Source organism: Neophocaena asiaeorientalis, unplaced genomic scaffold (genome assembly GCF_003031525.2).
Source record: "Neophocaena asiaeorientalis asiaeorientalis breed wild unplaced genomic scaffold, Neophocaena_asiaeorientalis_V1.1 scaffold105, whole genome shotgun sequence".
NCBI classification, from domain to species: Eukaryota; Metazoa; Chordata; class Mammalia; order Artiodactyla; family Phocoenidae; genus Neophocaena; species Neophocaena asiaeorientalis.
Window position 1 is genome coordinate 4,858,506 of NW_020172162.1, and position 27,873 is coordinate 4,886,378.

A 27,873-nucleotide genomic window follows, 5' to 3' on the forward strand; every position below is an offset into this window, starting at 1 on the left:
ATGTAGCCTATCAGTAATGCTCCTAGGCTGCTCAGATCATGTCTTTCGAATTCACTGAGAATTACGCCCATTGAACAACTCCGGGTCAGCTCAATGTATAACATAAACCACAAAGCCACTATAGACCTTTAAGAGTATTTAGATATTCCTCTGTATGCATGACTCTTGAGCTGGATTTAGGAACTTTACAATCGAAGTATATTAATCCAAACAAAAAGTTTGGAAAGTCACAGTTAGGAAGAGTTAGGAAAGTCAGATTTAGAAATTCAAGCCAGTGGCATACCTTTAAATTCTAGATTTCTAAAGCAAAAATATTAAAGTATTCCCATCATCCTTTGTTATACCTACTGCTGTGGTTCTCAATGAAGATACTAATATTTATTGATGTATTCCAATTGGCTATAACATGTATTGCAAATAATTGATTACTATAAAAATAACACATGGTTTCACTTGTTTTTATAAATTAGAATGGTTTTAAGATGATCTCTCTAAAGGCATCTCACTGGCTATGCTTCTTTGTTTTACTAGTTTCCTAGGGCTTCTGTAACAAAGTACAGCCACAAGCTGGGTGGCTTAAAACAACAGAAATCTATTGTTTCACAGTTCTGGAGGCTTGAAGTCAGAAATCAAGGTGCCAGCAGGCCTGTGCTCCCTCTGAAGTCTTCAGGGGAAGATCCTTACTTGCTTCTTAGGTTCTGGTGGTTTGCTGCTGACCCTTGGCTTGCAGCACTTTAATTTCTATCTCTGGTGTCACATGACATTCTCCCCTCTGTTGTGTCTTCGTGGCATACTCCTCCCTGTGTGTGTGTGTCTCTTCTTATAAGGACACCAGTCATACTGGATTACGGGCCTACCCCACTCCAGTGTGACTGTATCTTAACAGGATTATATCTGCAAAGACTTGATTTCCAAATAGGGTCATATTCACAGGTACTGGGGCTTAAGACCTCAACATATCTTTTGCGGAAGACACAATTCAACTTACAACAGTTGTGTAAGTTATGTGCCAACAAATACATATACCTCTTGGTGTGTGTTATCATGAAAAAGGTTTAAAACTGCCCTGATGGAAAGGGTTGTCCACTCTTCTGCCCTCTCCTGTCATGGTTGTCCCTGAATTGGGAGTCATTATTGGCACTTAAGGATCAAGTAATGTGGTTTTTTTTAAAAAATAAGTTTGTTTTATTTATTTATTTTTGGCTGCATTGGGTCTTCGTTGCTGCGTGCGGGCTTTCTCTAGTTGCGGCGAGCGGGGGCTACTCTTTGTTGTGGTGCGTGGGCTTCTCATTGCGGTGGCTTCTCTTGTTGCGGAGCACGGGCTCTAGGCATGCGGGCTTCAGTAGTTGTGGCTTGCGGGCTCTAGAGCGCAGGCTCAGTAGTTGTGGCTCACGGGCTTAGTTGCCCTACAGCACGTGGGATCTTCCCGGACCAGGGCTCGAGCCCATGTCCACTGCATTGGCAGGCAGATTCCTAACCACTGTACCACCAGGGAAGCCCAAATAATGTGTTTTTCAATAAGATTAGCGCACAGAGAATGAATGTGTAGCTGTGCATGATTAAAAAAGGAAGGAGAACCATTAAAAGACAGAGGATGGTCATGAATAAGTAACATGCACCTGATGGAAAGGTAAAGCAAAATTATGCACAACTGAAAGAGAAACTATTATGGAAGGAATTATTTTATGAATAATGTGGCTAAAACAGACTTCTTTATTTTGAGAAGCATGGTGTCATTGGGGTGTACAATTTAATTTTAAGTTACAATGGATATTATATAATGGTAATATAGTAATAGAACCATTTTCTTTAAAGCACTCAAAATAACTTTGTAAATGTTAATCTCCTCATGTTATGCCTCTTGGATAGGCAGGAAGGTACTTGAAATTAGGTTGTTAGGAATTTTATCCTTGGTTCATATAGACAGATTGATGCTATGTGGGTCACCCACCTGACTCCCTTTCATGCTCATTTTAATAAAACCTGTTTTTGAGGCTTCACATATTACCATCTTCTGGGGTTTGTCTCTAAGAAATGTCCGTTGATTTCTAATATAACTGGCTACATAAGCAGTTATAGGACACCAACAAGGAAAGAATAGGTACCTAGGTACTCCCTTTGGATATTAGGAAGAACTTTATAATTATAATTCACTGAAGGACCCTGTCAAGCTCTTTCTAATTTTTTTTTTACATTTATATTTGAGTTAAGCCTGACTTTTTTTTTTTTTTTCCCTGAAGCTTGTTGAACTGAAATCCTATTTTAAGAAAAAAATAAAAAGATAAGATACCTGCAACGGTTAATAATAGACCAGCTGGGCTTCCCTGGTGGCGCAGTGGTTGAGAGTCCGCCTGCCGATGCAGGGGACACGGGTTCGTGCCCCGGTCCGGGAAGATCCCACATGCCGCGGAGGGGCTGGGCCCGTGAGCCATGGCCGCTGAGCCTGCGGATCCGGGGCCTGTGCTCCGCGACGGGAGAGGCCACAGCAGTGAGAGACCTGCGTACCGCAAAAAAAAAAAAAATAATAGACCAGCTGTATATATATATACACACACACATATATATACATACATACATGCACACAGCTGTAATTTAAATGTGTGAATGTGTGTGTGTGTATCCATGCATGGAGGGGAGCCATGTTCTCCTCAAATAGAGATTTAAAAAAAAAAAAAAAAGCTTGTGGGGTAAAGACTTCAAAGCTCACCATGCATGGAATGCAGTGATTACAGAAAACAGTGTTGAGATGGCATCACCAGCATTATGGTAGTGCCGTGAGGTAGTGGAGCAGTGTCTTTTCCTTTCTGCCCACCCCTGAGAGAGGGACATGCAAAGGAGCATCTGAGCACATTTTTGTTTATCAAGAATACTGAGGGCTTCCCTGGTGGCGCAGTGGTTGAGAGTCTGCCTGCCGATGCAGGGGACACGGGTTCGTGCCCCGGTCTGGGAGGATCCCATATGCCTCGGAGTGGCTGGGCCCGTGGGCCATGGCCACTGGGCCTGCGCGTCCGGAGCCTGTGCTCCGCAATGGGAGGGGCCGCGGCGGTGAGAGGCCCGCGTACCGCAAAAAAAAAAGAATACTGAGCTAGCCTTCTAAGGTCATCCTTCTAACAGCAGGTTTAGAGTGAGTAAGCTATATTTGGCTATAGCAGAAAGAAGACATTTGGAAAATGTTATGTTTTAATAACATTTGAAATCACATTAATAAAACTCTGGCTAAAACCCAACTGTCCACCTGTTCTGTAACCAAAGCTGTTAAACGTGGCAAGAGAAAAAGTTGCAGTTATGACCCTCAGTTTAAACTGACTGCAGTTCTCTGAAGGATACTCAAAACAGCCTGACAGTCCTGCTATATTTCCCTAATATGTTCATTCTTTCACTCTCCAGAGTGACCATTCATACCTTGTCCTCTCTCCCTAAACCACTCTCAGCTGGTATCTTTGCTTCATTCTTCATTGAGAAAATGTCATTGGGGGGGGGGGAACTCCTCCTTAGCGCCAAATGCAGAGCCTGTCCTTATCTGCACCTACTGTTTCTACCTTATATCGTACAGCTCACTGCCATATATGTCAGTTGCTCCCCACTGCTGCCTCATTTCCATTAGCATAAAAGCACACCTTATATTCTTTGTTGAATCTTTCCTCCCGTCCTTAATTCCGCACCCACCACTAGCTAAAGTCCTATTTCTCTGCTCTCCGAAAGCAAAACCTCTTGAAAGAGTTATCTGCACGCCTCTTTCCTCTCGCATATCCTGTTCTCTCCACCTGCCTCACTGGGCCTCTGCCCTGTCATGCCACCGAACCAGTGCTTGTCAAAATCACCAACAATCCCCCATTGCCAAATCCGGTGATTCCTTTCCTGTCTTCATCTTACTCGGGCTTTCAGCAGCTTGTATCACAGTTGAGCACTCCCTCTTTCTTGAAACTCACCTCTGTGCTGTCTCACTCAGTCTCCCTGGTGACTTCTCCTGCCCTATTTCTAAACCTTCCTCTTCTCTTTCTATACTTTCACCTTTGGGGCATCTTACCCAGCTTTTAAGTACCATGCATTTGACATTCAAATTCATATCTCTTCCCTTGACTCCTCCACTGAACTCCAGACTTATTTATCTACGTGCCTGCCTAGCAGGCATTTCCTCCAGAATATTGTGGCAGTTTTCTATAGGTGCTGTAACAAATTATCACAGACTTGGTGGCTTAAAACAACACCTGTTTGTGATCTCACGGTGCTTGTGGGTCAGAAGTCTGGGCACAGCATTACTCAGCTGTGTTCTCTGCTTAGGGTCTCACCCGGCTGAAGTCAAAATGAAAGCAGTGAAGTCAGATGAAATCAAAATCAAGTGAGAATGTGGATGCTGATCCGGAGGCCTCCAGGCTCCTTCAGGTTGTTGGCAGAATCCCAGGCGGTTCTAGGGCAGATGTCCCTGTGGCTGGGGCTCATTCTTGGTTTCGAAAGGCTCCTTGGCTTGTGGCCCACTCCATCTTCAAAGCCAGCAACAGTGCATAAACCCTTGTGCTTCGAATCTCTCTGCCTTCCTCCTCTGCCTTTCAAGGATTCCTGTGATTACAGTGGGCCCACCCGGATAAGACAAGATAATTTCCCTATCTTGAAGTCAGTGATTAGTAATTTCACTTACATCTGCAAAGTCCCTTTTGCCATGTAATGTAAAATATTCATGGGAAACTAGGGAGGAAAGGTCATGGGGCCAAGTTTCTTCCTACCACAGATAATCTAAGAAGAATCTCAAACTGATCATTTCTGAGACAGGAGCTCTTGACTCTGCCCCAGACCTGTTTCTCTACTTGTTTCGTTTTTTGTTTCATTTTCCACCTCAGCTCCTGCTGTTCAGTTCAGAATCCTAGGAATCATCCTTGATTTCTTTATTCTTTCTCCTTATCCTCCCCCATCTCATCTCTCAGCAGATCTTTTTGGCTCTAGCTCCAAAATATATCCCAGACCCTTCTGCTGTGTTTCATCCTTACTCCTGCCGGGCTGGTGCGGACAGCTGTTGGCTTTCATCTGAACACCTGCAGTGGCTCCTGATTCCTCCCTCTGCCTCCTTCTTCTCCTCTTGCCCTTCACAGCAGCCTGAGTGATCTTTTCAAGACTTAGATCTTATCACTCCCCTCTCAGAAAACCCTTACATGGCTTCTGATTGCATTTAAAAGTCACGCTCTTTACCGTGACCTACTAGGCTTTGTGTGCTCTGCCTCGGCTGTCCCTAGTCCTGCTCTTTCCTTTGCTCCCTGCCCTCCAGCCCCCTGGCCTTCGTGCTGTTCCTGGAGCTGCCCAGCCTCTACCCACTTCCCTGACCACCCGACCTGAGTGTCCCTCTCCTTTCTCATCACTCTCTCGTCACTCTTTTATTTTTTTCATAGAACTTACATCCTCTGGAAGTACCTTGTACATTATTTACTTGTATATTATTTTTGTTTCCCACTGTGGAACATAAGCCCTACGAGAGCCAGAAATCAGCCTTGTATAGACTGTATCCCTAGTGTGGGACATAGTAGTAGGCTCTTGGATAAATGAATGAATGGTGTACTTTTTTAATTATGAAAGTAATATATGTTAATTATAATTATAGAAGAACTCACAAATCATGTAATCCTCACCTTTCAGAGATAGCAACTTGTTCATATTTAGCAGAACGTGATCCTTCTAGGTTTACTATACAGGTACTGTATATCTGTTTTTGCCCTTTTAGATAACGTGAGTAATCTTTATGACCCTAAATATTCTCTTACAACATGATTTTTGGTAGCTTTGTAGCAGTCTATTCTTTAGAAGCACCATAGGGAGATTATTTGTTTTCATTGTGCATTTTGGTTCTTTTTAAACAAACATCTCTGAACATATACCTTTTTTGCATATTTTTTATCTTATGAAAATTTCAGAAGCATATTTATTAGTTCAGAGTATAGATATTTTCAGGACCTTTTAAAAATATATATATTGCCAAATAGCCTTACCAAAGGATATAGCAGTCAAGCCCCCCTCAGCAGAGTATGGGAGAGCTCATTTTGAAAAGTATTTGCCAACTTAAAAGGTAGAAGATGGTATATTGTTTTCAGTTTGCATTTGTTTAATAATTAGTACAGTTGAGTTTATGTATGTTCATTGTCTACTTGTTTCTTTTAAAAATTGCATGTTTTTCTTTTTCTGTGAGGGTGTTGATCTTTGTTCTTCTTACATTTAATTGGTATTTATTTCAACGTACAGTGTGAGGTAGGGATCTAACGTCACTGTCCACTCCCCCACAATGGTTAAACAGCACTGTTTATTGAATAGTGTCCCTTTCCATTACTGATTTCAGAGACCACATTATCACGAACTTAATTTAATATTAGGTCAACAAACATTCTAGTTTCCAAGTTAAAATTTTTGGCTAATTAAAAAGAATTGTTACAGTCAAGCCTGACCTATTTAAATACAGTGCATAATAAAACTGGTTAGTGTTTAACCTGTTTGGATGGAGTTTGAAAGGTGCATATTCTTTTTTCCTTTAGAGCATGATTGATTACAAAAGTAGATAGTCATTTTGCCCTCTTGTTATCTGCAACTGCAGAGAACCTACCTGTTTTAAGCTTTTGTCTGTGTCCAAAGTACTGCTGTCTTCCAGAAGGTGATAGCCTTATCTGCCGTCAAAAGTAGCCAGGAAGATTCTCAGGCTCATTAGGGCTGGCCTTAGATTCCAAGCTTAGTATGTGACCATAAATACTATGGATATATTTTAAGTTATAATAACAGCAGGACATTCAAGAAGTCTCCATTATGATCCTTGGAAGGAATATCCTTTATTTGGTTATGTTTTTCAATCTTACATTTTATCATACTTGCTAAAAATTAAAGGAAGCTACTAGTAAGCTTAATAAAAAAGAAACTCCTTGAAAACATGGCTGAAAAATGGAAAGCTTCTTTAGATAGTATTAAGATATTTTGGGGTACTGCATAGTATGAATTATTGTGCCATTAAGGCCATTCAAGAAGCATAAAAAATATAATTACTATAAAAGCAGTATGTTTACTTTTGTATTGTGTTAAGAGGGTGAAAATTGGGGCGGTAATGCCTGTATCATTTAGTACTTTGATGTTTTCTCTCAACAAATGGAAAAAAGGCTCCAAATATATTGATCATATAAACACATCCCTTTTATATATTACTTTTAGCCTAAAAGGTAAGTGCTGTTTTAATGGAATGCTTCCTGTCAAAATATATAACTGGAATACATGTTTGTTGTACCATATTTCATTTATGCTTCTGCCAAAATGACCGGATAGCCCAATGAGAACAATGTTGCTAATTTCAGATTTTTCTGTGTTTCACTATAGCTGTTGGAAGGAAATTGATTTTATGATAATGTTATCCTGTTTCAAAAGCAGTCATTTCTGTTGTGCTATCTTTTTGGTTCTGTGCTCATTTTCAGAAAGAGGTTATTATTTATATTGTGGAAGCCTGCCCCAGACTTGAATATACAAGGGATCGGAGATGAGAATGGAAAGAAGGAAATGAGGGGAAGGAGTGAAGGATGCTAGGGAGGGGACAGTGCAGAATGGGAAGGATGGCTCATGAGGCTGCTTCAGTGCTTATCATCATTTTTACCAAAATATAATTGGGAAAAAGAAGAGATACAGCATATATATATGTAGTCAGTTTTATTAGTTCATAGTATATTTTGAAAAGGTAATTTTGGAGTGGTTGAATGGTTAGAATGAGGCTGTTTTCCATGTGCTCACTCTGCCTTCATTATCAAACACAGCTGTAGGAGACAGAAAATGTAAACATTGTCTCTGCTAAAGAAATGGAGAATGTCTTTTCATGGATTAAAAGCAGAAACTTGGAAGCTGACTTGTTCAAGGTTGTGCAACAGAATATGGGTAGAAATTGGGTCACTTTATTTGTCTCTGACATCTCTACTTTGCAGTAAAGTGAAGATGTCCTTTGTTTCAGGTAAACTAACATACAGTGGGAATGTTTTCTAAAAATACAATCACTAAGGTACTATGGCAGTTCTTAAAGATTTTTAAGAGTCTCTCAAAATTCAAGAAGCAGTTTATGTTCACTATCCTCTGTGTTATGAGAGGCACAGAGTAAAAAGGAAACATTTTGAAGCAAGATTTTAATTCTCAAAATCTTGGCTGTTTTAGATTTTGTGTATGTGTGTGACTTTTGAAGTATAAATGCTATTATTTTCAGATGTATGTTCTATGAAATCACAGTTGTACCATTATCCTCCTAAGAGAACATTCCCCTGAGTTTTTTATGTCAGTAATGGATTTCCTGAAATACATATTTTTGCTTTTTAGATGCTGATAGACAAGATTCCATTAATCTCTTCCTGGGAGTTTTCCATCCCACTGAAGGGAAACCTCATCTCTGGGAACTCCCGACAGATTTTTATTTGCATCATAAAAATACCATGAGACTTTTACCAACAAGAAGAAGGTATTTTTTTCCCTAGTCTACTGTGTAAACTCAGATTTGATGTTATTATGAATGTGAGATAGTTTTCGTTTTGAGAAATGGTCATATAGGCTAAAGTAGTCAGTCTTGCTACATGTTTGCCATGAGGAATTTAGTATTGTTGATGTCCTGATAGTAGGTTTGGGAAATCATCATTAACAAATGCAGTTGTTTGGCATTTTCCATAAGATATAAAGTTTCAGAACTTAACCATTGAATGTAATTTGAAGCTACACTCAAGCAAACCATTGACATCATTTTTGACTGCTTCCCACAAATGTGGAATGATAAAGAACTCAACATTTCAGGAGTCAGTGTTTGGTTTTTAAGTGTGGTGTCTAAGCAGCCTCACTTCGGAATTCCAACGCTCTTTCCTCCAAGAAGCACAAGGAACTCTTGGTGACACTAGGGAGGACAGGAAACTAGAGCAGTGGCGCTAGTGGCAGATACCACTCCCACCACCCCCACTGCTCAGTCTGAGCTTTCTAGAGTCATTCAGCAGTATCGGTTATTTTGATGACAGTTAAATTGGTAGTAATAGTCCCCAAAGAAATGAACTGTTTCCCTGAGGTGTTTTGACAGGACGCCCTGTAGCCCAGGCCTCAGGGTCAGGTAGAATTGGAGTCTCTGCAGTGGTGTGACCTTGAACTAGTTATTTAATCTCTCTAAGCCTCATTTTCCTCATGTACAAAAAGTAAATGACAGGACACACATCACAAAGTCATTGTGAGGATTTAATAGAGGACTCTTAACATTTTTAATTGAAGAGTCATGTACTAATAATGGGCAGCATTTTTCACATACGAGGTTGGAGCCTGGTGCCTTCCGCTCAAAGGCCTGTGATGTCAGGTTTGCTCCTAACGCTTTCCTCTCACAAGATCGGTGTGATGTAGTCCTTATTTTGTGCAGCGATGCCTCTCAAGCACTACAAGGGTCATTGCCAGTCTGGGCTAATTGTGTGGACAGACCACAAACAACTGGTGAATTAGCAAGTGCTGATGTTACAGTTGTTACCAAATTCTGTGATACTTCAGGAATATTTAAAATATTAAAGAAACGTCAGAGTTTATATGTTTCTCACCTTTGTACTTTTAAGTACATATATTATTGGAATAGCCAGCTTAATACTTGAGCTTACTTTCCCTATAAATGAAGCAGTTCTGGTTTTTCCACTACATTTAAGATTAATAAATGATTGCTTTGAATTTTTGCTGACAAAAAATCTGGAGCTAATTACGTTTATTTGATGAGAGATAAGTGTAAATACCTATATTTAGCTTTGTTAATGCAGCTGACTATGGGTAAATGTGGCTGACTTTCTAAAACTTTATATTAACTTAAAGTATTGAAGCTCTTAAGATACAACTTGGGAACAAACAAAACTCGATTTTCTGTTGCTGAAATTAGCTAGTAAATTACAAGCGTAAGTTAAAACCACTTGCTTACCTTGAGTAACCACTTGCAGTGTTGGCGCTTATTTGTGGGAATAAAAGGAAGCTGATGTTACATTCCCATTTAAAAAAAAAAAAGGAAACTGAAGTGCAGAGAGGATGTGTCTTGACTGAGATTATTCAGCTGGTTAGATGGTACAGCAAGAATCAGCTAGAGGTCTCCCACTGAAAATAAACTTATCAAAGTAGATACTATGTCTCTCACAGTTGACTTTGTCTCCTGGTTTGTTTGGTTTTTTTTCTCTAGAATGTCAGAATTCCAAAAATTGGATTTTGGCATCAACAATTGATACTCCTCATCCACAGTACTTATAAAGACTGTCAGATAAATTTCAGTGCTTTATTTTGGACTTTCTAGTGTCACCACCTATACCAGTTATGTTGATGACAGTTAAATCAGTATTATAATTCTCAGAAGGAATGAACAGTTTAGCCAGAGGCGGTAACCAGACAGGAGCATGGACGTCAGGGTAGAGCTGAGTTGGAATTTCTGCAAGTGTGTTACATCTGGAAAACTTGTTTTCTAAACACCTGGAAAACTTGTTTTCCCAACTGTAAAATGGAGATGACCATACACACCTCACAGGTCATTTTGAGGATTAAATGAGAAAATGGGTGGGAAGTACCTAGTACTGGGTCTGACACACAATCAACACAGTCCTGAAGCAGCCAGGCTCTGGAGAGACTGCCTGCAGTTAATACCTGTGTGACCAGAGGCAAGGTCCAGTTCTCAGTTTCCACATCAGTAAAATAGAGATAATGATAGTGTCTGATGTGTAGGTTTTTCTGAGAATCAGATGAGATCATATAAATCCTTAGCACATAGTAAGTCCAACAGGTGTTTGTATTCTTATTATTTTTTAAAGGGATTACATTCCCTAGTTGTAACATTTATTAAAAATCATATAGGATGGCCATAAAATCTAGAAACTTAGATAATATTATTTTATCACTTATTATAACATAACATCAATGAACACTTTATTATGTATTCGCTTGTGTTTCCAAACTTGGTGACCATCATGTATTTTATACTGTGTTTACCAATGATTTATTCTGAAATAACATTTTTATTGAATGATAAGGGAAGGGGGAATAAACCTAGCTCTGCCTAAAGTTTGTCCAAACCAATCCTCTTGAGGTAACTACTTTTGTGGCTCAAAACCCCATGTTTATTGATGTGTTCAAAACCACTGATTGAAGCTTTGTTCTGAAATAGGTTAATATGTCATATATCATCTCAGATGCCATTTACTGAATGAGTGTTGATAATGTCACCAAGATACTTTTAGACTTTAAGCATTAATTATCTCATTGACTCAGAGTTGGGAGGTTTCCTGGCTCTATTCTCTGTCTGATATGTGAGTTCCCTCTGTGTATTCCCAGACTATGCTTGTCTGGCCCTGGTTTGTCAACAGGGGCATGTCTGGTTGAGAGGTAGTTTTCAGACAGTTCACTTACACGATTCTTCCTCATATCATGCCTATATCTGCTTCTCTATAACTTTTCCTAGTAATCTTAGTTCAACCCCTGAGACCTTGAGAACACAGTTTCCTCATCCACTTGATAGTCTTTTAAACAGATGAAGACAAGTTCACACGTTCTCAAAATCTCTTCTTCTCCAGGTTAAATACGGCTCCACTTTCTTAGCTGTTTCTCCTATACTGTAGTTCTAAGTCTGTTTAGCATTCGGAAGGCTCTCTTCTGTATTCCAGCCTATGTCAGTGCTCTTTTTAAACTCTGGTATCCAGACCTGGGTCCAATAGTAGTCAGAGTTTGGTCCAATTTGTGCCAACTGTTATGGGACCATTGGTACCGTTATTCCCCTTGTCCTGGATAATCTATTTTTTAATCATTAAGTGTAAGATTACATTAACTATTTTCAGTAATGCCATTGTAATGTTAATTTCTTGGGCTTCCTATCCATTGGGACTCCCAAGTCTTTTTTTTTTTTTTTAAGAAGATGTTGGGGGTAGGAGTTTATTAATTAATTTATTTTTGCTGTGTTGGGTCTTCGTTTCTGTGTGAGGGCTTTCTCTAGTTGTGGCAAGCGGGGGCCACTCTTCATCACGGTGCGCGGGCCTCTCACTATCGCGGCCTCTCTTGTTGTGGAGCACAGGCTCCAGACGCGCAGGCTCAGTATTTGTGGCTCACGGGCCTAGTTGCTCCGCGGCATGTGGGATCCTCCCAGACCAGGGCTCGAACCTGTGTCCCCTGCATTAGCAGGCAGATTCTCAACCACTGCACCACCAGGGAAGACCCCCAAGTCTTTTTAACATGTCCAAGTGCCAGGCCTTATCTATGCCATCTTGTCATGCTTGTATATCCTTTGCCTCCTTCCAAAAAAGTACGTAAATATATATCCTTTTTATTAACTCTTTCCTCAAGTTTTGTAGCTTCTTCAGAATTAATCAGCTGGCCATCTTGATCCTACAAGTCCTTGATGACATAGGGTAAGTCCTTGAATAGAGTAGGGTAGATGGCAGAGACCTGTGGGATACCATCGCACAACTCCTTCCACCTTAACATTGTTTTGTGATGTTTGGTTGGAATCATTTAGGCAGCTGTAACTTACTATGCTGTCAGCGCTTGACTATCCTGTCATCCTGCTCACATTTCTCTGTATTGTTCACATGTATCAATATCAACTTGGCTTTGCTCAAGTTCATATATATTATTTCAGGGGGCTCCCAAGTTTACTAGGGGAATTAAAGAGTCTTTTAAGATCTTCCTAACCTTTCTATGTGAGCCAGTGGAATTGAACACTCTTAATACTGGGGACTGAAAAAGAGAGAAGAAGCTGACTTACTAGGTATTTATGCAAAGGAGGAAGTGGGACCAACCTGCACTCTCCTGTTCTCTGATACCTGGTCCCAAAGCAGATTTCTGTCCCAGTGCAGGTGCTCTTCCTCAGGGTGAAAGTGCCTGGTGGGTCGGGTGATGAAGGTCCCCCAGTCCTGGGTTCAGTCCTCTTAGATGCCCTCCTCGTCCATCCATCTCAGCCCAGCTTCCCCAGGGCAGGTATTTCTTTGGGCTTCTTTGCTTGAGACCCACGCAGAAGAGTTGGACCTTTATTATTTATTTGTTTGTTTATGCCTCACCGCGCAGTATGTAAGATCTTAGTTCCCTGACCAGGGATTAAACCTGTGCCCCCTGCACTGGAAGCATGGAGTCTTAACCACTGGGCCACCAGGGAAGTCCCAGAGTTGGACTTTTAATAAAGTATTGTTAAGTTGCTTTATCTTGCTTAGGGAGATACAGTTTAGTAATATTAAAAAAAAAATTATGGCCTGGTCTCAAAGCACTAATACTAAAAAAAAGCACTAATTAAGGTGATCCTCTTAATTCTTTTTCTCCACATGGTACATTCTGAGTTAAAACACGTTCTTTATAATGCTTACTTCTTTTTCCTAAGTAAGCTCATCGTGTGCACCATTTTTTAGGAAATTACTTAACGCAAGCAGATACCTTCTCTTGCTCACGTGCGAATTCTCTCTCTCTCTCTCTCTGACACACACACACACACACATCCATGTCTTTTTCATTCTCCTGATCTGATAGTCTGAATAGCCTGGTGTGGCTTGTTTTTGAGAATATATGTGGATTCATAGAAGCCACTGGTCGTCTTTTTAGGTTACTCACAGTATGTCTCTAGTGAATATTTGTTTCATTATCTCGCCTGCACTGACATCACACTTATCGCTGTACAGTTTTTGGAATCTTTCACCCTCTCACTTTTGAACATCAAGACTGCATTTGCCCATTCCCAATGTCAGTTCTGTTCTTCACTGTTTCTTAAAAGATTATTGATCTCAACTGTCCCAGGACACTTGAGTGCTCTTAGAGAGGTTCTGCTGCTTCCTTCCACCTCTTAGGCTGTGCACAGTTCCCTCTTATCTTGTGTATTTCTTTTTCCAGCATGAAACTTACTATGCCTGGTGAAGATGGAAACAATACTGGAATTAAGTAGCTCTACACTCTCTGTCATTATTTTCAACATGGCATTTCTAACATATAGAGCAGTACTTGATACACAGTAGGTGCTTAATAAATGTTGAAAGACTGAATGAATTCTCTGTAAGCAGCAGACTTATCCCTTTTCTGTTCTTTTCATGCTTTTAAAGCCTTGCTATTCAAAAAGTAGTCTAAGGACCAGCCCCTTTGGCATCACTGGGAGCTTGTCATAAATGCAGAATCTCAGGCCCCACCTACTGAATCAGAATCTCCCTTTTCACAGGATCTCCAAGGGATTTTTGTGTGTACACTGATTTTGGGAAGCACTGCTCTAAAGCATAACTTCAGTCTCAAGGCAAAACTTTAGGAGTCTTTCCTGTTATCATAGTACTACCCACCCTACCCCCACAGTTCACTAGGCTCCCCGGTTCTTTTGTTGGTCATCCTTGGTCATGTATCTGCTTGCCATCTCTAGGAGAGTTCTCTACGTTGCCTGTTTCCTTTAAATACTCCCCATTCATCATAATTGGGGTTATTCAAGGTTGTAATGTCAACATTTTATTTTTAGAAAGCCTTTCATTTATTTTAAATGATCTTTTAGCATTTTTGGCTGTAGGCTCTTTTTTCTGAACCTTTTGAAAATCTGTTGTTTTTTTAAATTTGATATCCCATTTTACATCATTCCTCTTCCTAGCTCTCATTAGCTTTGATATAGCATTTTCCTCATAAATATCCATTTCATCAGAATTTGATTTAGAATTAAATTCAGTGTTCAGAGAAAAGGCAGTTCAGGATTCTTTCAGATTCTCTGAGTTTTCTAGCAGAAATCCAGATGATTGAAATTCCCAGCCTTACTCTGACTGGCCTCTATAATCAAGTAGTGAATGTTTACAGTTAAAGATTAACAGGGGCTATACTGTTTTTTAAGGAAATTTGTTCTTTAGGCTTATCCATTTACTTAATGATTTTCCTGAACTGTTTAACCATATACACAGACCCAGACACAGAGAGCAGAGTAGAAAAAGTAATCTAACTCTGAGATAACTACACGCAGGAGAATCCTACTTGTAGGACTTGGGTCACAGCCCCGCTGCTCACCGGGGGGCAGGGTAATAAAGTAGGCACAGTAAACAGCAGCTCATAGAGTCTGGCTTAGTATACCCGAATCATTTTTAGCTAAAAGTAGGTAACATCACAGCACCTTGACTCTCAGACGTGTACATGGCATTTTTGTAGATCTGTGATGTAGTTGAAACAAGAAGGGGTTGGGAAAGGAATGAACATGTTGAAGACCTACTGTGCCAAAAGCTTCACAGCCGTGTTTTTAAAAGCATCTTACTCTAGACCATACACCCTTTTATCCAGTGAATTGTAGAAAATCTGCATTTACATTTGGGCCATCTTATCTCTTTTTTTTTTTTTTTTAATAGTTATACTTACTGGTGGACACCAGAGGTAATAAAACATTTACCACTGCCTTATGATGAAGGTAGGTATACTGTTTCTCTTTTAGTTTTTATACTAATATACTTTGGAATTATTCTTAAATGAGCTTGATGCATTCAATTCTTTGTGTATAATATTTTATTAGAAAGAAATGAATGACTACTCACTGTTATGTTGCTATTACAATAGATAGGAGATTGTAACATCTTAGCTTTTTTAAAAAAAAATTTTATTGGAGTATAGTTGATTTATAATGTGTTAGTTTCAGGTGTACAGCAAGTTAATCAGTTAAATATACATCCGCTCTTTTTTTTTTTAAGATTCTTTCCCCATATAGGCCATTACAGAGAATTGAGTAGAGTTCCCTGTGCTGTACAGCAGTTATCTATTTTATATATAGTAGTGTGTATATGTCAGTCCTAATCTCCCAATTTATCCCTCCCCCACTACTCCCCTGGTAACCATAAGTTTGTTTTCTACATCTGTGACTCTACTTCTGTTTTGTAAATAAGGTTCATGTGTAGTGAGTGACTCTACTTCTGTTTTGTAAATAAGTTCATGTGTACCTTTTTTTTTAATTCCACATATAAGTGATATCATATGATATTTGTCTTTCTGTGTCTGACTTACTTCATTCAGTATGACAGTCTCTAGGTCCATCCATGCTGCTGCAAATGGCATTTGTTCTTTTATATGGCTGAGTAATATTCCATTGTATCTATGTACCCCATCTTCTTTATCCATTCCTCTGTTGATGGACATTTAGGTTGCTTCCATGTCCTGGCTATTGTAAATAGTGCTGTAGTGAACATTGGGGTACAACATCTTAGCTTTTTTTTTTTTTTTTTTTCCCATCAGAGGCATAGCATTTTACTTTCAATCAGGATTCAAAGCTAGTACAGAAACATTTATACCAAAAGATAAATTTGTTCAAAAGGTAGAAATTTAATATAAAGATCATTTTGGAGGTTGTATACCCGACAGAGGAGCCACCAACTGCATCTGGAGTTCCTTACACGCGCTCTGTGTACCATCCATCACTGTCATGCTCTGAGGAGCTCCTAATCTGCCTCCTAAAACCTTCCTCCAGCCTCACAGAGGAGAGGAGTGAACTCCTCAGAGGGAACGCACTCAAGATTTTAACTCCGGGCCACAGAATTTCCTCTGATCTTTCAGGAGGAAAACAGTAAATAGAATTAATTAATGAATTAATTAAAATTTTGAATTGCCTCCCCAAATTGCAAGCATTTATAGTTGGGAAGTTCTAATTTTTTTTTTTACATCTTTATTGGAGTATAATTGCTTTACAATGGTGTGTTAGTTTCTGCTTTATAACAAAGTGAATCAGTTTTTAAGGGCAGAGATTGTGTTATACTTTTATCTAAGTAGCCTGATATGTTATATTGTATCTTACAGTTATTAGGTATGTCCCTCAAATGTTTAGTGTATATAATGTATTAGTTCATCATTTAAAATTAGTACTTGATGTATGTCTGGATATTTGGGGGGAATGGGGAGGAAGTGAAGACCCATTCACAAGGAGAAATAAAAACTTTTCCTATATCTAAGCAGTGAAAAAAAGTACAGATGTGTGTATAAAAGTACGTTTTAGCCACTGAAGTTTAAATTATCTATTAATTTGTCAGAAAGGCAGGAAAATTTTTATATTAAAAGAATATAATTTGTTCCCAAATTAAATAATTGACCAGTTTGTAATAGAGTTTATTCTTGATTCTGTTACTGATTCCCCTGACCACGGGCAAGCCAGTTTTCCCAGTTGTGAAAGGATATTAAGATCTATTGCCAATCTGGAACATTCCAGTTGAGGACTCCATCTAGTCATGGTTGACCATCCCAACTTTGGGTGGTGAAGGCCATAAAGTAGAAAAGGTTGCAAATGACTTTCGGTTCTTAATAAATTATTAATTAACTTCTAAAAAGTATTTGTTACCTTGAAATTCTGGGTAAAATCATAACTCATATTGCTAAGATTTGGTTGTTCTGGGAAAAAGGATAGGACTTCAACAGCCTAATATTGCCCGTAAATAGGATTTGAAATATAAAGGAAAATTTAGTGAAATTGCATAATTTTTATCTAGAAGGCAGAGGGTATTTATTTAAGAGCAAAAAGGAATTTAAAGAACTGAATAATTTTATTTCTAAAATAATTCCCCACTCCTACCCCCCTTCCAGAGGTCCCCACCTCCTTAGAGTTTGTCACGCTCAGCTTTGCAGTATATATTCTGTGCACATATCTTGTTCCTCTTCCAAGCGTGAGAGTGCCAGAGGCAGGAGCTGAACTTGTTCAATGCGCTCTCTGTGAACACAGTTGATATTACAGAAATATTTGAGAGATGTAATCTAAAGGCTTTAAGAGTAACAGGCAGTATCTCTCTTAGTTATCTGTGCTGCGAACTTAAAGAAGTTGATAGTGAAGAAGTTTCACAAATACGAAGAGGAGATTGACATCCACAACGAATTTTTTCGACCATACGAGCTGAGTAGCTTTGATGACACCTTTTGCTTGGCTATGACGAGTTCAGCGCGGTATGTTGTGAGTTCTCTGAAACTGGAAGAATTGGGGAGCTATAGTTTTCCTAGTTTGTACAGCTATATCTTACTTTACTCGGAATCTGTTCTGTAAGCCTGCTAGCAGGTGGTTGTCCAGCCTCTGAATGCCTCCTGCGATTGGGAGCCCGCTACTCAGGAGGCTGTCCTTCTACAGTTAGACAACTGGAGTTAAATTTTTCTCTTAGATAAGTTGAAATCTGCCTCCCTTCGGCCCTGATTTTTCATTTGGAATAAACTCAGCTTCTTAAGTTGAACTTAGAAATTGAGAGCCAGCATAAATTAGTGGACAAAAAGCATAGTCTTTGGTATTAGAAAGGCCGGAATGTGAATCTTAGACCAGCCATTGCCTACCTGTGTGACCTAGAGAAAATTACCCAACTTATGTGAGTCTGTTTCTTCATTTCATATAGAGAGGGGTGTGTATCACACAGACACACATGCACCAAGTGCCTAACGTAGTACCTGGCACAGGTGGGTTACTAATAAATGGGGACTCTTATTATATTACTGTTTTTATTAGGCACAGGACAAGTCTAGTTCCTCTTCTGTGTGATAGCCCTCTAGATATTTGAGAAAGCAATATTAATTTTTTTCAGGGTAAATATCCTTCTTTCTTTCATAACTCATATGACATTGTTTGTAGACATCTCTCCACCTTTGAACATACTTCATTTTTCTGTCTCTTTTCGAGTTTGGCGGAGCCTTTTAGGAAGATGATGGTACTAGATTAAGAAAATTAGGCAAAGAAAATCAGTTTTTGATCATTATGTTTTATACTAAAGTTTACATTTTTGTATTTACATTTTGTACTTTTCATTTACTTCAAATGTGATATATGTATGCCTAAACTTAACATGGTACATGTAGAAACATATTCCATGGTTTGTTTCCTAGAAATCACTCTACATTTTGCTTCAGTTTCAGATAGAAAGTTTGGAATTTTCACTTGCTTCATTTTCAGTTACCTTGTTAAAGTTTAGCAGTTGTAACTGTAAGGTTATTGTCATTTTCCAGAATTTTTCAACTCAGCAAAAGGTGAATGATATTACTTATATGTGTATGTACAGATATACAGTCGATTTTATTTATTGGCAGCATTTAATGCTCTGTAAATTTCCTACAGATACTGAGTTAGAGAACACTGAACCACTGCTCTTAGGAGAAATACAGGGTTAGTTTCCTGAAAACATCTGGTCATAACATTTTCCTCAGCCAATCAATACGTAATCTTATTTTGTATGCTTCTGTTAAAGATACCTTGTGTAATATATATTGTCAATTCATTAACATTGATCTCACAGCCAACAGCACTATAACTCATGCCTGAATGAAGCTTCTCTAACTCGTGTATTTTCTCTATAACATACAACTTTCTTCTGCTTAGAAACACCAGGCAACTTCCGCACTATGCGTGGGGGCCATTTTAGACAGTGAAATCTCCAAAAAGCACAAAAATGTGAAAAACATGGCACTAAATAGACTGTGAAAAGGACACTTGTTTTCAGTATGAGAGCTAAAGCAAGAAGGCAGAGTGTCACCTTGTTCTCCCTCGGTTGGGAATGTGAGCGTTGGGTTACTCTAATTTTTCACCGCGCTGCACATGCGCTTGTCTGCGAGTGATCACAAAAGCTCTGAGTGTTGCCTTTGGGGTTACAAATAAATTTTAGTGAGTAAGCAGATTCTCAAATATGGCATCCACAAATAATGAAGAGGGACTGTGTATGTTCAAAAAGAAAGAAAGAAAAATTAAACCACTTGCATTTTGAAAACAACATTTTCAAACTGTTAAGTAGGCATTTTGAGTCAGATTCAATATTACTTTCTTTTCCTTCAAAAAATGTAATATTGAATCACACACTTGGAGAAGTATCCTTGCCAGAAGTTATGAGTCTTATCTGCATAAATCATGCAACTGTTGCCTTTTTGGCATCTGTTAAAGGGCTTCAGCGGTAATAGTAAAGTAGGCCCTGTATCGTGAGGAAGTAGCTTCAGCTTATCTCAGTAAGTGGTAAATTAACAGTTTCTATTTAAAGTGTTCCAACAGTGTTTTAATGAATTAACCCCAGCCTAATGAGGTAGGTGTTGATACTTCAATTCATACCACTGCGTTTTTGATCATTATGTCCGCCTCCTTAGGTGGTATTGTGTAATAAAAACATTGTCCATAAAACTGAGCAGCCAAGTGTCTTGCCATTGGTTTTATGAGTTTAATTTTACCCGAAAACGAATTCGTGATATACAACCAGAGGGTATGCATCTTAGCAGTAATTCAGATACCAACTCTCCTCCAGTAAACAAAATCTTAAATTCAAAACTATTGGATCTCTTAATCAGAGAAAATTCACAGTGAGGACTGCTAACATTGAAGTTACTGAGTACCATTAGTTCATGGGGTTTTACGGCCCAGATTACCTAAACTCCCCTGATTATTTGGCTTAGAATATATATACCTCCTAGGGCTAAGAAGGAATCGTGTAAGAATGTGAATTGAGATAGAAGTGGACAGTCCTCTGGACGGACAGTGATTCACATGGAATTTTCTTCCCCTTTCTTCAGTGACTTCATGCCTAAGACTTTTGGCATTGATCCAAGCCCGTTTACAGTGCGTAAGCCAGATGAAACCGGAAAATCAGTATTGGGGTAAGATTTGCATATAGAATGAAATTTTAAAGATTCATGTAAAATAATATAGCGCTTACAATATAATCTCCACCAAAAACTAATAACTTCAAGTCACATAGTTTGGAGCAGTCCATTCACTGCATCTATACAGGTAGCTTTTTTATAGCACTGGGATCATTAAAAAGTGTTAGACACTGAAAGTGTAATTCACGGGAATTCCAGCAACACGATGCATTTTACTATTTTAAATCAGGAGTTTCCCAGATGGCATAAAGGCAGGTAGCAGATATTATGTATGTCCTTTAATAACTCAGCATCCTCTCTCCCACAACATAAAATGCTTAGGTAAGAATTTATATTAGTTGTATTTATTTTCGTTGGCATCCTGAGGCAACATTAAAGCAAATGCTCAGAGAACTTAACAGATTTTCTGTGTATTACTGTGACATTGTTCTGGGGATGACTGTTATTATATGCAATAATATGAGGAAGAGAACAAACCATGTTTACAGTCTTTATGCTTTGAGACTGGAATGAAATGTGTTCTAGCGTAAGAATCTCTGTTACTGCCACTGACCTGAATAATCCCAGTGATAAGATTTCTCCTAGGCCCTGGCCAGAAACCCTGGCCAGCCTGTAGATTCTGAGTCCTAATTGTATTTGGGAGTGTGTACGGGGGCCTAATTGGATTCTAGCTACGTGTGATTTATACAATGAGATATATATTACTGTTTTCCAGATACACCATTTATGTGGCTTAAATATGTGGCCTTAAATAGCTGCATGTTAAGCCCTGGACCAGATGCGAAGAGGAATTTATAAGAAGGTTAACATCCTCAGGACATTTAGAATTTAAGGAGTTCCTGGGACAAATACGTAAAGGATCAGCTCTATTAGTGTATAGTACTGAAATGTATCAACTTTAATTTTTAGTTGCAGAAAGTTAGAAATGAATTTATTTTCTGTAGTATCTAACCCGTGGTTAGATAGTATTGCATGTTTCTTTCCTAAAAATGCAGAATATTATGGTATTTTAAGTCCCTTGCAGAAAATTTTTTAAAGTAAGAGTGAAATATTAAATATATTAAATATTTTTCATAAACGCCAAAAATATTACCATAAAATGTTTTCTGAATTAAAACAATATTCTTACTACTCTCAAATTTGGCACTAAAATAGAAGTAAATAAGTGTGGGCTTTTTCTATGTTTTTCCCCCCATCTACTCCCTATTATTAGAAGGAATGTTCAGAAAATATAGTTATTTAGTAATAAAACAATTTAAAATGTTAGTTTATGTTCATCAGTTGCTCATTACTTTGGTACAAGTAATCAGATGCCACTGTGATTGCTAAAAATTCATAGGAGGGACAGAAATATACATGGATTTGGCTATCGACCCTTTCTTGAAGCTTCCACAAATTATAGGTAATTTTACTAATATCTCAAACATAATAGTCTTCTATTACGGTATTATAAATTTTGAAAATACTGATTTCACTTACCAAAGGAAGACACAGTAGCCAAGCGGTGAAAAGACTTTTCTGCACACTACAAGCACATACTTGTTTATTTTCTGAATTTATAACAAAGCTTAAATTCATATAAGGTCAGCACGTACATGATAAAATATTAAACTTTTCCCTTTAGCACAACTTGAATCCAGAAGCTGGCTTCTCACGGTCATTTTCTTATGCTCCACCAGGACTAAGGCTTTGGGACACAGCGATACACAGTAAGCGTTGAGGGTTCGGTTTACAGATGGTTCACATCCGTATTCATCTTTTTAAAGAAACAAGAGCAACAGAGAAGAAGCTGTGTTACAGCGGAAGACGGCCGCCAGTGCCCCACCGCCGCCCAGCGAGGAGGCCGTGTCCAGCAGCTCTGAGGACGACTCCGGGACCGACCGGGAGGAGGAGGGCTCCGTGTCCCAGCGCTCCACGCCCGTGAAGATGACTGACACAGGCGACAGTGCCAAAGTGACAGAGGTCAGGGGCCGAGGAGAGTGTGCAGTCCGGCATGAGGCTCATCTCCAAAATCCCGCTTTCAGTTAAAAGGCTGAGAGCAAGAAAAGGTCACATTACCTCACTCATACCTTTCTAATGCACAGTGTTGCAGGCACTGCAGAGATGAATACATCTGACAAAGACATTACTGAAAATGCTTTCTGAAACTGGCATTTTTGCTTCCATGTGTAACAGTAAATTTCTTGTCACTTCAGAATTCTTAAAAGAATCCTGTCCCTCTCTGAGCAGCCCATCCACTTATTACTTTGGTACAGTAGCCCATCCGTTTATTCCCTTGCTCAGCACATTGTTGGAATGCAGGGTTTGGATCTAGGCCTCACAATCTTTGCATAACCCCAGTGGGAAGTTCATCCTGTTCAATTTGACATTACCAATATATTGAGGGGAAACAAAAGGCAAGTAAACCACAGAAGAACCAAATTTAGCTTTTGGGAAATTTGCTTTCTAGAAATGGCCAAAAGTCATTAAAGATAGACACGTTGCCATGGGTTGGGGTTGGCAAACTACAACCTATTGGCCAAAACATCCTGCTGCCTGTTTTTGTAAATAAAGTTTTATTTACAACCACCCATGCCTATTTACAGCCATACCTATTTGTTTATATATTGTCTATGGCTGCTCTTGCCCTACAACAGCAACAGAGTTGAGTAGTTATGGCAGAGACAGTATGACCCAAAGAACCTAAAATATTTACTGTCTGGCCCTTTACAGAAAGTGTTTGCCAACTTCTGCACTATACAAAAGCAAATAGTAATTACTTAATAGTTTTTTACCCTAAAATAAACTATTTCAGTGAAAATGAAGTCAGATTTTAAAAAACCATTAACTGAGAAATTTAATGAACCAGGTTGAAGAAACATTGTGATTGCCTTTGTGGGAAAATTCACAGGTTCATTTTCTTCAACTTTGGAAATTATTAATATTCTAGATGTCTAAAACTTCTTCCTGGTTCCCTTTTCTTTTGACCCCAGAATGTTGTCCAGCCCATGAAAGAGGTGTATGGAATCAACCTCTCAGATGGCCTCTCAGAAGAAGATCTCTCCATTTATTTAAGGTAAAGTATTTTCATGAGAGATTAAGGACAAATGCAAATGTAATACAATACCTTATATCTAGTGTAACGTTTAAAAATTGAAAATAGTCAACAATACAGAAGGAAGTGAATTCCACTTGGAATAAAATAGTAGCATTTAGGTCGAATTCTGAAACAATTTATATTTGGAGTTAAAAGGCCTACTTACTGCCTGAGACTCTCAGGGCCCCTCAGTGATAGAAATTTTTGATGCTTACTTGTATTTTCACTGCCCATAAGCTGCAAACTGAAGTTCATAGACATCTCTGCATTCCTGCATTAACAAATCCTCAAGATCAAGTACCTTCTTACAAAATGAACTTGGGATACAGACAGCTGAGGACCTTGTATTCCCTTCAGCTCAGGGTTGGGGTGGAGAGCTGCTGGTGGGAGTGGAGGCTGAGGAGGGAGAAGGAAGCAGTGATGTAGGGGCACCAATTCAGAATGTTATCAACCTTTATTAGGAAGACCTAGCTAAAAGGAGGCGATCTACCAAAAGGTATTCCCTGAAATCACGTATATAATTTTGTGTGTGTGTGTGCGCTTGCAAAGATTCATAGTTATCAGATTCTCAAAAGAACTCCTCACCTAGAAATCCTTAAAACCCTGACGAGACCACTGTAAACGCCCCCTCAACCTAATGTATGCATTAAGAAGACTTAATTATTGCAAGTGAACATGGACCCACTTCATCTAAGTTTGGCTTGTGTAAACTGTAATATAAATGAGCACTAACCTCCAGGTCTTTTTTAAGGAGGGTATTTGTTTTGCAGAATCCATTGAGCTGGATATTTTCAGCTCTCTGCTTCAAACTAGTAAGATCTGCTGTAGAATATGTGATGACTACAGAAGCACGGGTATGACTGTGCGTCACTGTCTTACTGGAAGCCAACTGAGTCGTTCAGAACTCAGCCACACCCTCCTCACTCCTGGATACATAGACATGCAGAGACATTCATACAGCTGTCACACTCCGTAGCTCAACTCTTTAGGAGTTGTTTGAAGTGGGCCTTCATAAGCAACATGATCTGGAAGAATGATTTATCTGGGGTTAGTGACTGAGTAACATGACTTTATTGCAGAGCATAAGTGTACATGTCAAGGCTGTTCACTTGCTGAAGATAAAAGTTTGGATAAGAGTAATCTAATTTAAAAGTTTTTCATAGTGCTGTACTGATTGAATAATTGGTAGTTTCTTCAGCACTTTTCCTGACTTTTAAAAAAAGCTCATAAAAACTACAAACTGCATCCCTGAGGGGAAGATGGGTGCATGTAGCACAGGCCACACTTCAGATGGGTACACTTGAGAAATATCAGTGGCCCATTGCCAGGCATCCTCTTACCTTGCTGAGCTGGCCTGGGGCGAGTCCCTTTGGCCTTAGCTGCGAGTCTGGATTAGTGTCGTTGGAGGCTTCTCTGAGGGGGATGGCGGGGGGGCAGTGGTGCTCACCAGGTGGTCTCCTTAGTCCCCTCCAGCTCAGATGAAAGTACTCTTCCAAGCGGCTGGCGTATGTATACCTGGGGATTCCTGTGGTCCTGAGGAAACCAACTCCATGCCCTGGGTGCTTAGCAGCATCCTTGCTCCAGGAGATGGATCCCTAGCCCGATCTGGCGTTTCCTTGTTGTTTGTCTCACTGCAGACATCCCCGTCCCTGCCACTGCCTCACGTTTCCCCATGCTTCCTGCTGCTGTCACCCTTAGATATGCGAGGCCTTACAAGATCATCTCCCTGGCTTCAGGAACATTTTGGCTCAAGTTCTGTATCACGTTTGAGTAAACGGGATGCAACAAAGTACACGTTTTGTTTCATTCCTATGTCCATGGTTATGACTTACATTTTAACCCATTCCTCCTTTACTTCTCATAAACCCATTCTAACATCAGGCAGTCATTTATAAATCGAGTCTTGTGTCACATAGGGTACTCTTGTGTGCTTTTCTGACGTAAGCATATAACTGTCGTTTGAAGGCCCATATCATTTTGTGCGATCTACTGAATTTGTGGCAGGTAGTTCTTTAGCTTTGTATCTGTTATAATTTGTAGATTTGTGCAGCTGGGGCAGAGTCAACATAAACAAGACAAGAGCAGCCAGCAGTTCTGTTCCAGGTGCCCAGATGGAGTTATAAAATTGTAAGTACTAGATTAGACTTGTAAAAAAAAAAAAAATCTTTGTATTCATGCCATTCGGGGTGCTTTTTTTTTAAGACTTTATGAGAAAGACATTGTCTTGTCCTCAAATTAGTACAAGCACTAAAGCGTCTCCTCCTGGTGTAATACCGTATCCGAGGAAAACTGGGTAGCTGTGGGGATGGGGAAAAGGTTGGGAGCCTTGCCTTTGGAGGTGGGACTGGAGTTGGTGGGGATTTTCCTCCAGAAACTCTGCTCTCCAGTGGATAGCAGTGGGATGAAAAAACAGCTCTGACCCTGGAGATAGGCTCCTCAAATTCAGTGCAAGACCCTTGAGGGCAGGAGTGGTTTGTCTTTTCTAGCTCTATATCTTCATCAGTTCTGTTAACTTGCTGTTTAGTGAATAATTTGGAGTTTAGTAAATTCTTAAATAAATAGAACTAGGTTCATATCCTGACTTAACACTCTGCCACTTTTTTTTTTTTACCTTGAGCAAGTAACTTAAGTCCTGTGGGGCTCAGTTTCTTTATCTGCAAAATGGGTTAATGGTAGCACCTGCTTCATAGGAGGATGGTGAGGCTGAAATGAAATCATGCGTACAAAGTGCTGAGATCAGTGTCTGGAATACGTCCTCAGTACGTTGTGATCATCACCATTGTCCCTTTCTTCTTCCTATTTATCATTGTTCTCTGCTTGTTGGGACCAAACAAAGCAAAGGATGTGACCAGGAGTGGCTCCTGATGCCACATGCTCAGCTGAGTTTCCTCTATAAAAAGGGGTCACTGTGGTGATTAAATGAGGTAGGATATGCAAGGCATCTAGATCAGTGTCTGGCACAGAGTTGACATTTAGTAAATGTTCTCTTCCCTTTTCTTGGTACAACTTTATCAGTTTGTTTAATAAATTATTTGATAGATACTGACTGCCTGACTTCTCCATGTACTACATCTGCGTGTTCCTAATTGTTAAGAGGCTACTGTAGTGATCCAGGCAAAGACTGGTGCCTTAGAGAATGGTGGCTGGGAGGATTTTGGAAATGGGATGAATCTAGGAAATATTAAAAAGTGAAATAGACTGGATAGTGAAATAGTTGGGTATGGGGAAAAGGCCTTACCGAGGATGGCCGTTAGGTTTTTTGGAAACAATAGGTTTGATTCATTCATTCATTTAGCAAATAGGTATTGAATACCTATTCGGACCTGTGTTAGGACCATGGACAGCTGCCATTTATCGAGGTAAGGAGCATCGTAGGAGGAACCTGTTTGCCTTTCAAGGGGATCAAAGTGGCCATGTTTAGGAGGCAGTTGAATCAACTGATCTGGAACTCAGGAAAGAGCCTCTGGGAATGTGAATGCATGTTGGTGATAATTAAAGCCTCTGGTTAAAGATGACACCACTTAGGAAAAGAGAATAACAGAGTGAGAAAAGGTCTACAGCTGAGTCTTGAGGGGATCTGAGTTTAACGCTGAGGAGAGAGAGACAGAGATGGCTAATCAGAGAAGGGGAAGGAAAACCAAGACTGTTTTATCACAGCCTCCAAAAGGGCTATTTATCCCTTCTTTCTTTCCCCTTCACTATTTTTTTTTCTCTTTTTTAAAAAACATATGAATGGGCTTCCCTGGTGGCACAGTGGTTGAGAGTCCGCCTGCCGATGCAGGGGACACGGGTTCGTCCCCCGGCCTGGGAAGATCCCACATGCCGCAGAGCAGCTGGGCCCGTGAGCCATGGCCGCTGAGCCTGCGCGTCCGGAGCCTGCGCTCCGCAACGGGAGAGGCCACAACAGTGAAAGGCCCGCGTACCACACAAAAAAACAAAAACAAAACATACGAACTCCTATTAACTTAGAGACAGTTTTTCTTTTGTAGGTCTAATTAGCATATGGAAGTATGAGCTCCCAAATGAGCTGATAAATATGTGGCCAAAGAAGGAAAGTATTTCAATGTGTTAGTAAAGTAAGAGACTCTGTTGACCAAATGATTCAAATGATTCTTCCATTAAAATAGTATGGCACAACTTAGGAGGAGCAGGTGATGAAGTGAATATAGCATTACAAAATAAAAGGAAAACATGTTCCCACATTTCCTTCAACACTGTGTCTACTTTGATCTGTAATTGGTCTTGCTGTTAAGTTACTTTTAAAT

At 39.5% G+C, this 27,873-nt stretch overlaps 1 protein-coding gene across 2 annotated transcripts in view; it reads left to right on the forward strand.

Moving 5' to 3' along the window:
- The window catches only part of FIG4 (FIG4 phosphoinositide 5-phosphatase), a 131,053-nt gene that overhangs the window by 66,701 nt on the left and 36,479 nt on the right, over positions 1-27,873 (forward strand). For both annotated transcript variants that reach the window (XR_003004555.1, XM_024755194.1), the window contains exons 16-22: positions 8,308-8,446; positions 15,300-15,358; positions 17,715-17,862; positions 20,443-20,526; positions 22,299-22,494; positions 23,505-23,587; positions 25,649-25,735. Coding sequence is in view for 1 of the 2 variants with exons in the window: in XM_024755194.1 (XP_024610962.1) it covers positions 8,308-8,446; positions 15,300-15,358; positions 17,715-17,862; positions 20,443-20,526; positions 22,299-22,494; positions 23,505-23,587; positions 25,649-25,735 (796 nt within the window). In the remaining variant the exon portion in view is untranslated. The remainder of the gene's footprint in view (positions 1-8,307; positions 8,447-15,299; positions 15,359-17,714; positions 17,863-20,442; positions 20,527-22,298; positions 22,495-23,504; positions 23,588-25,648; positions 25,736-27,873) is intronic.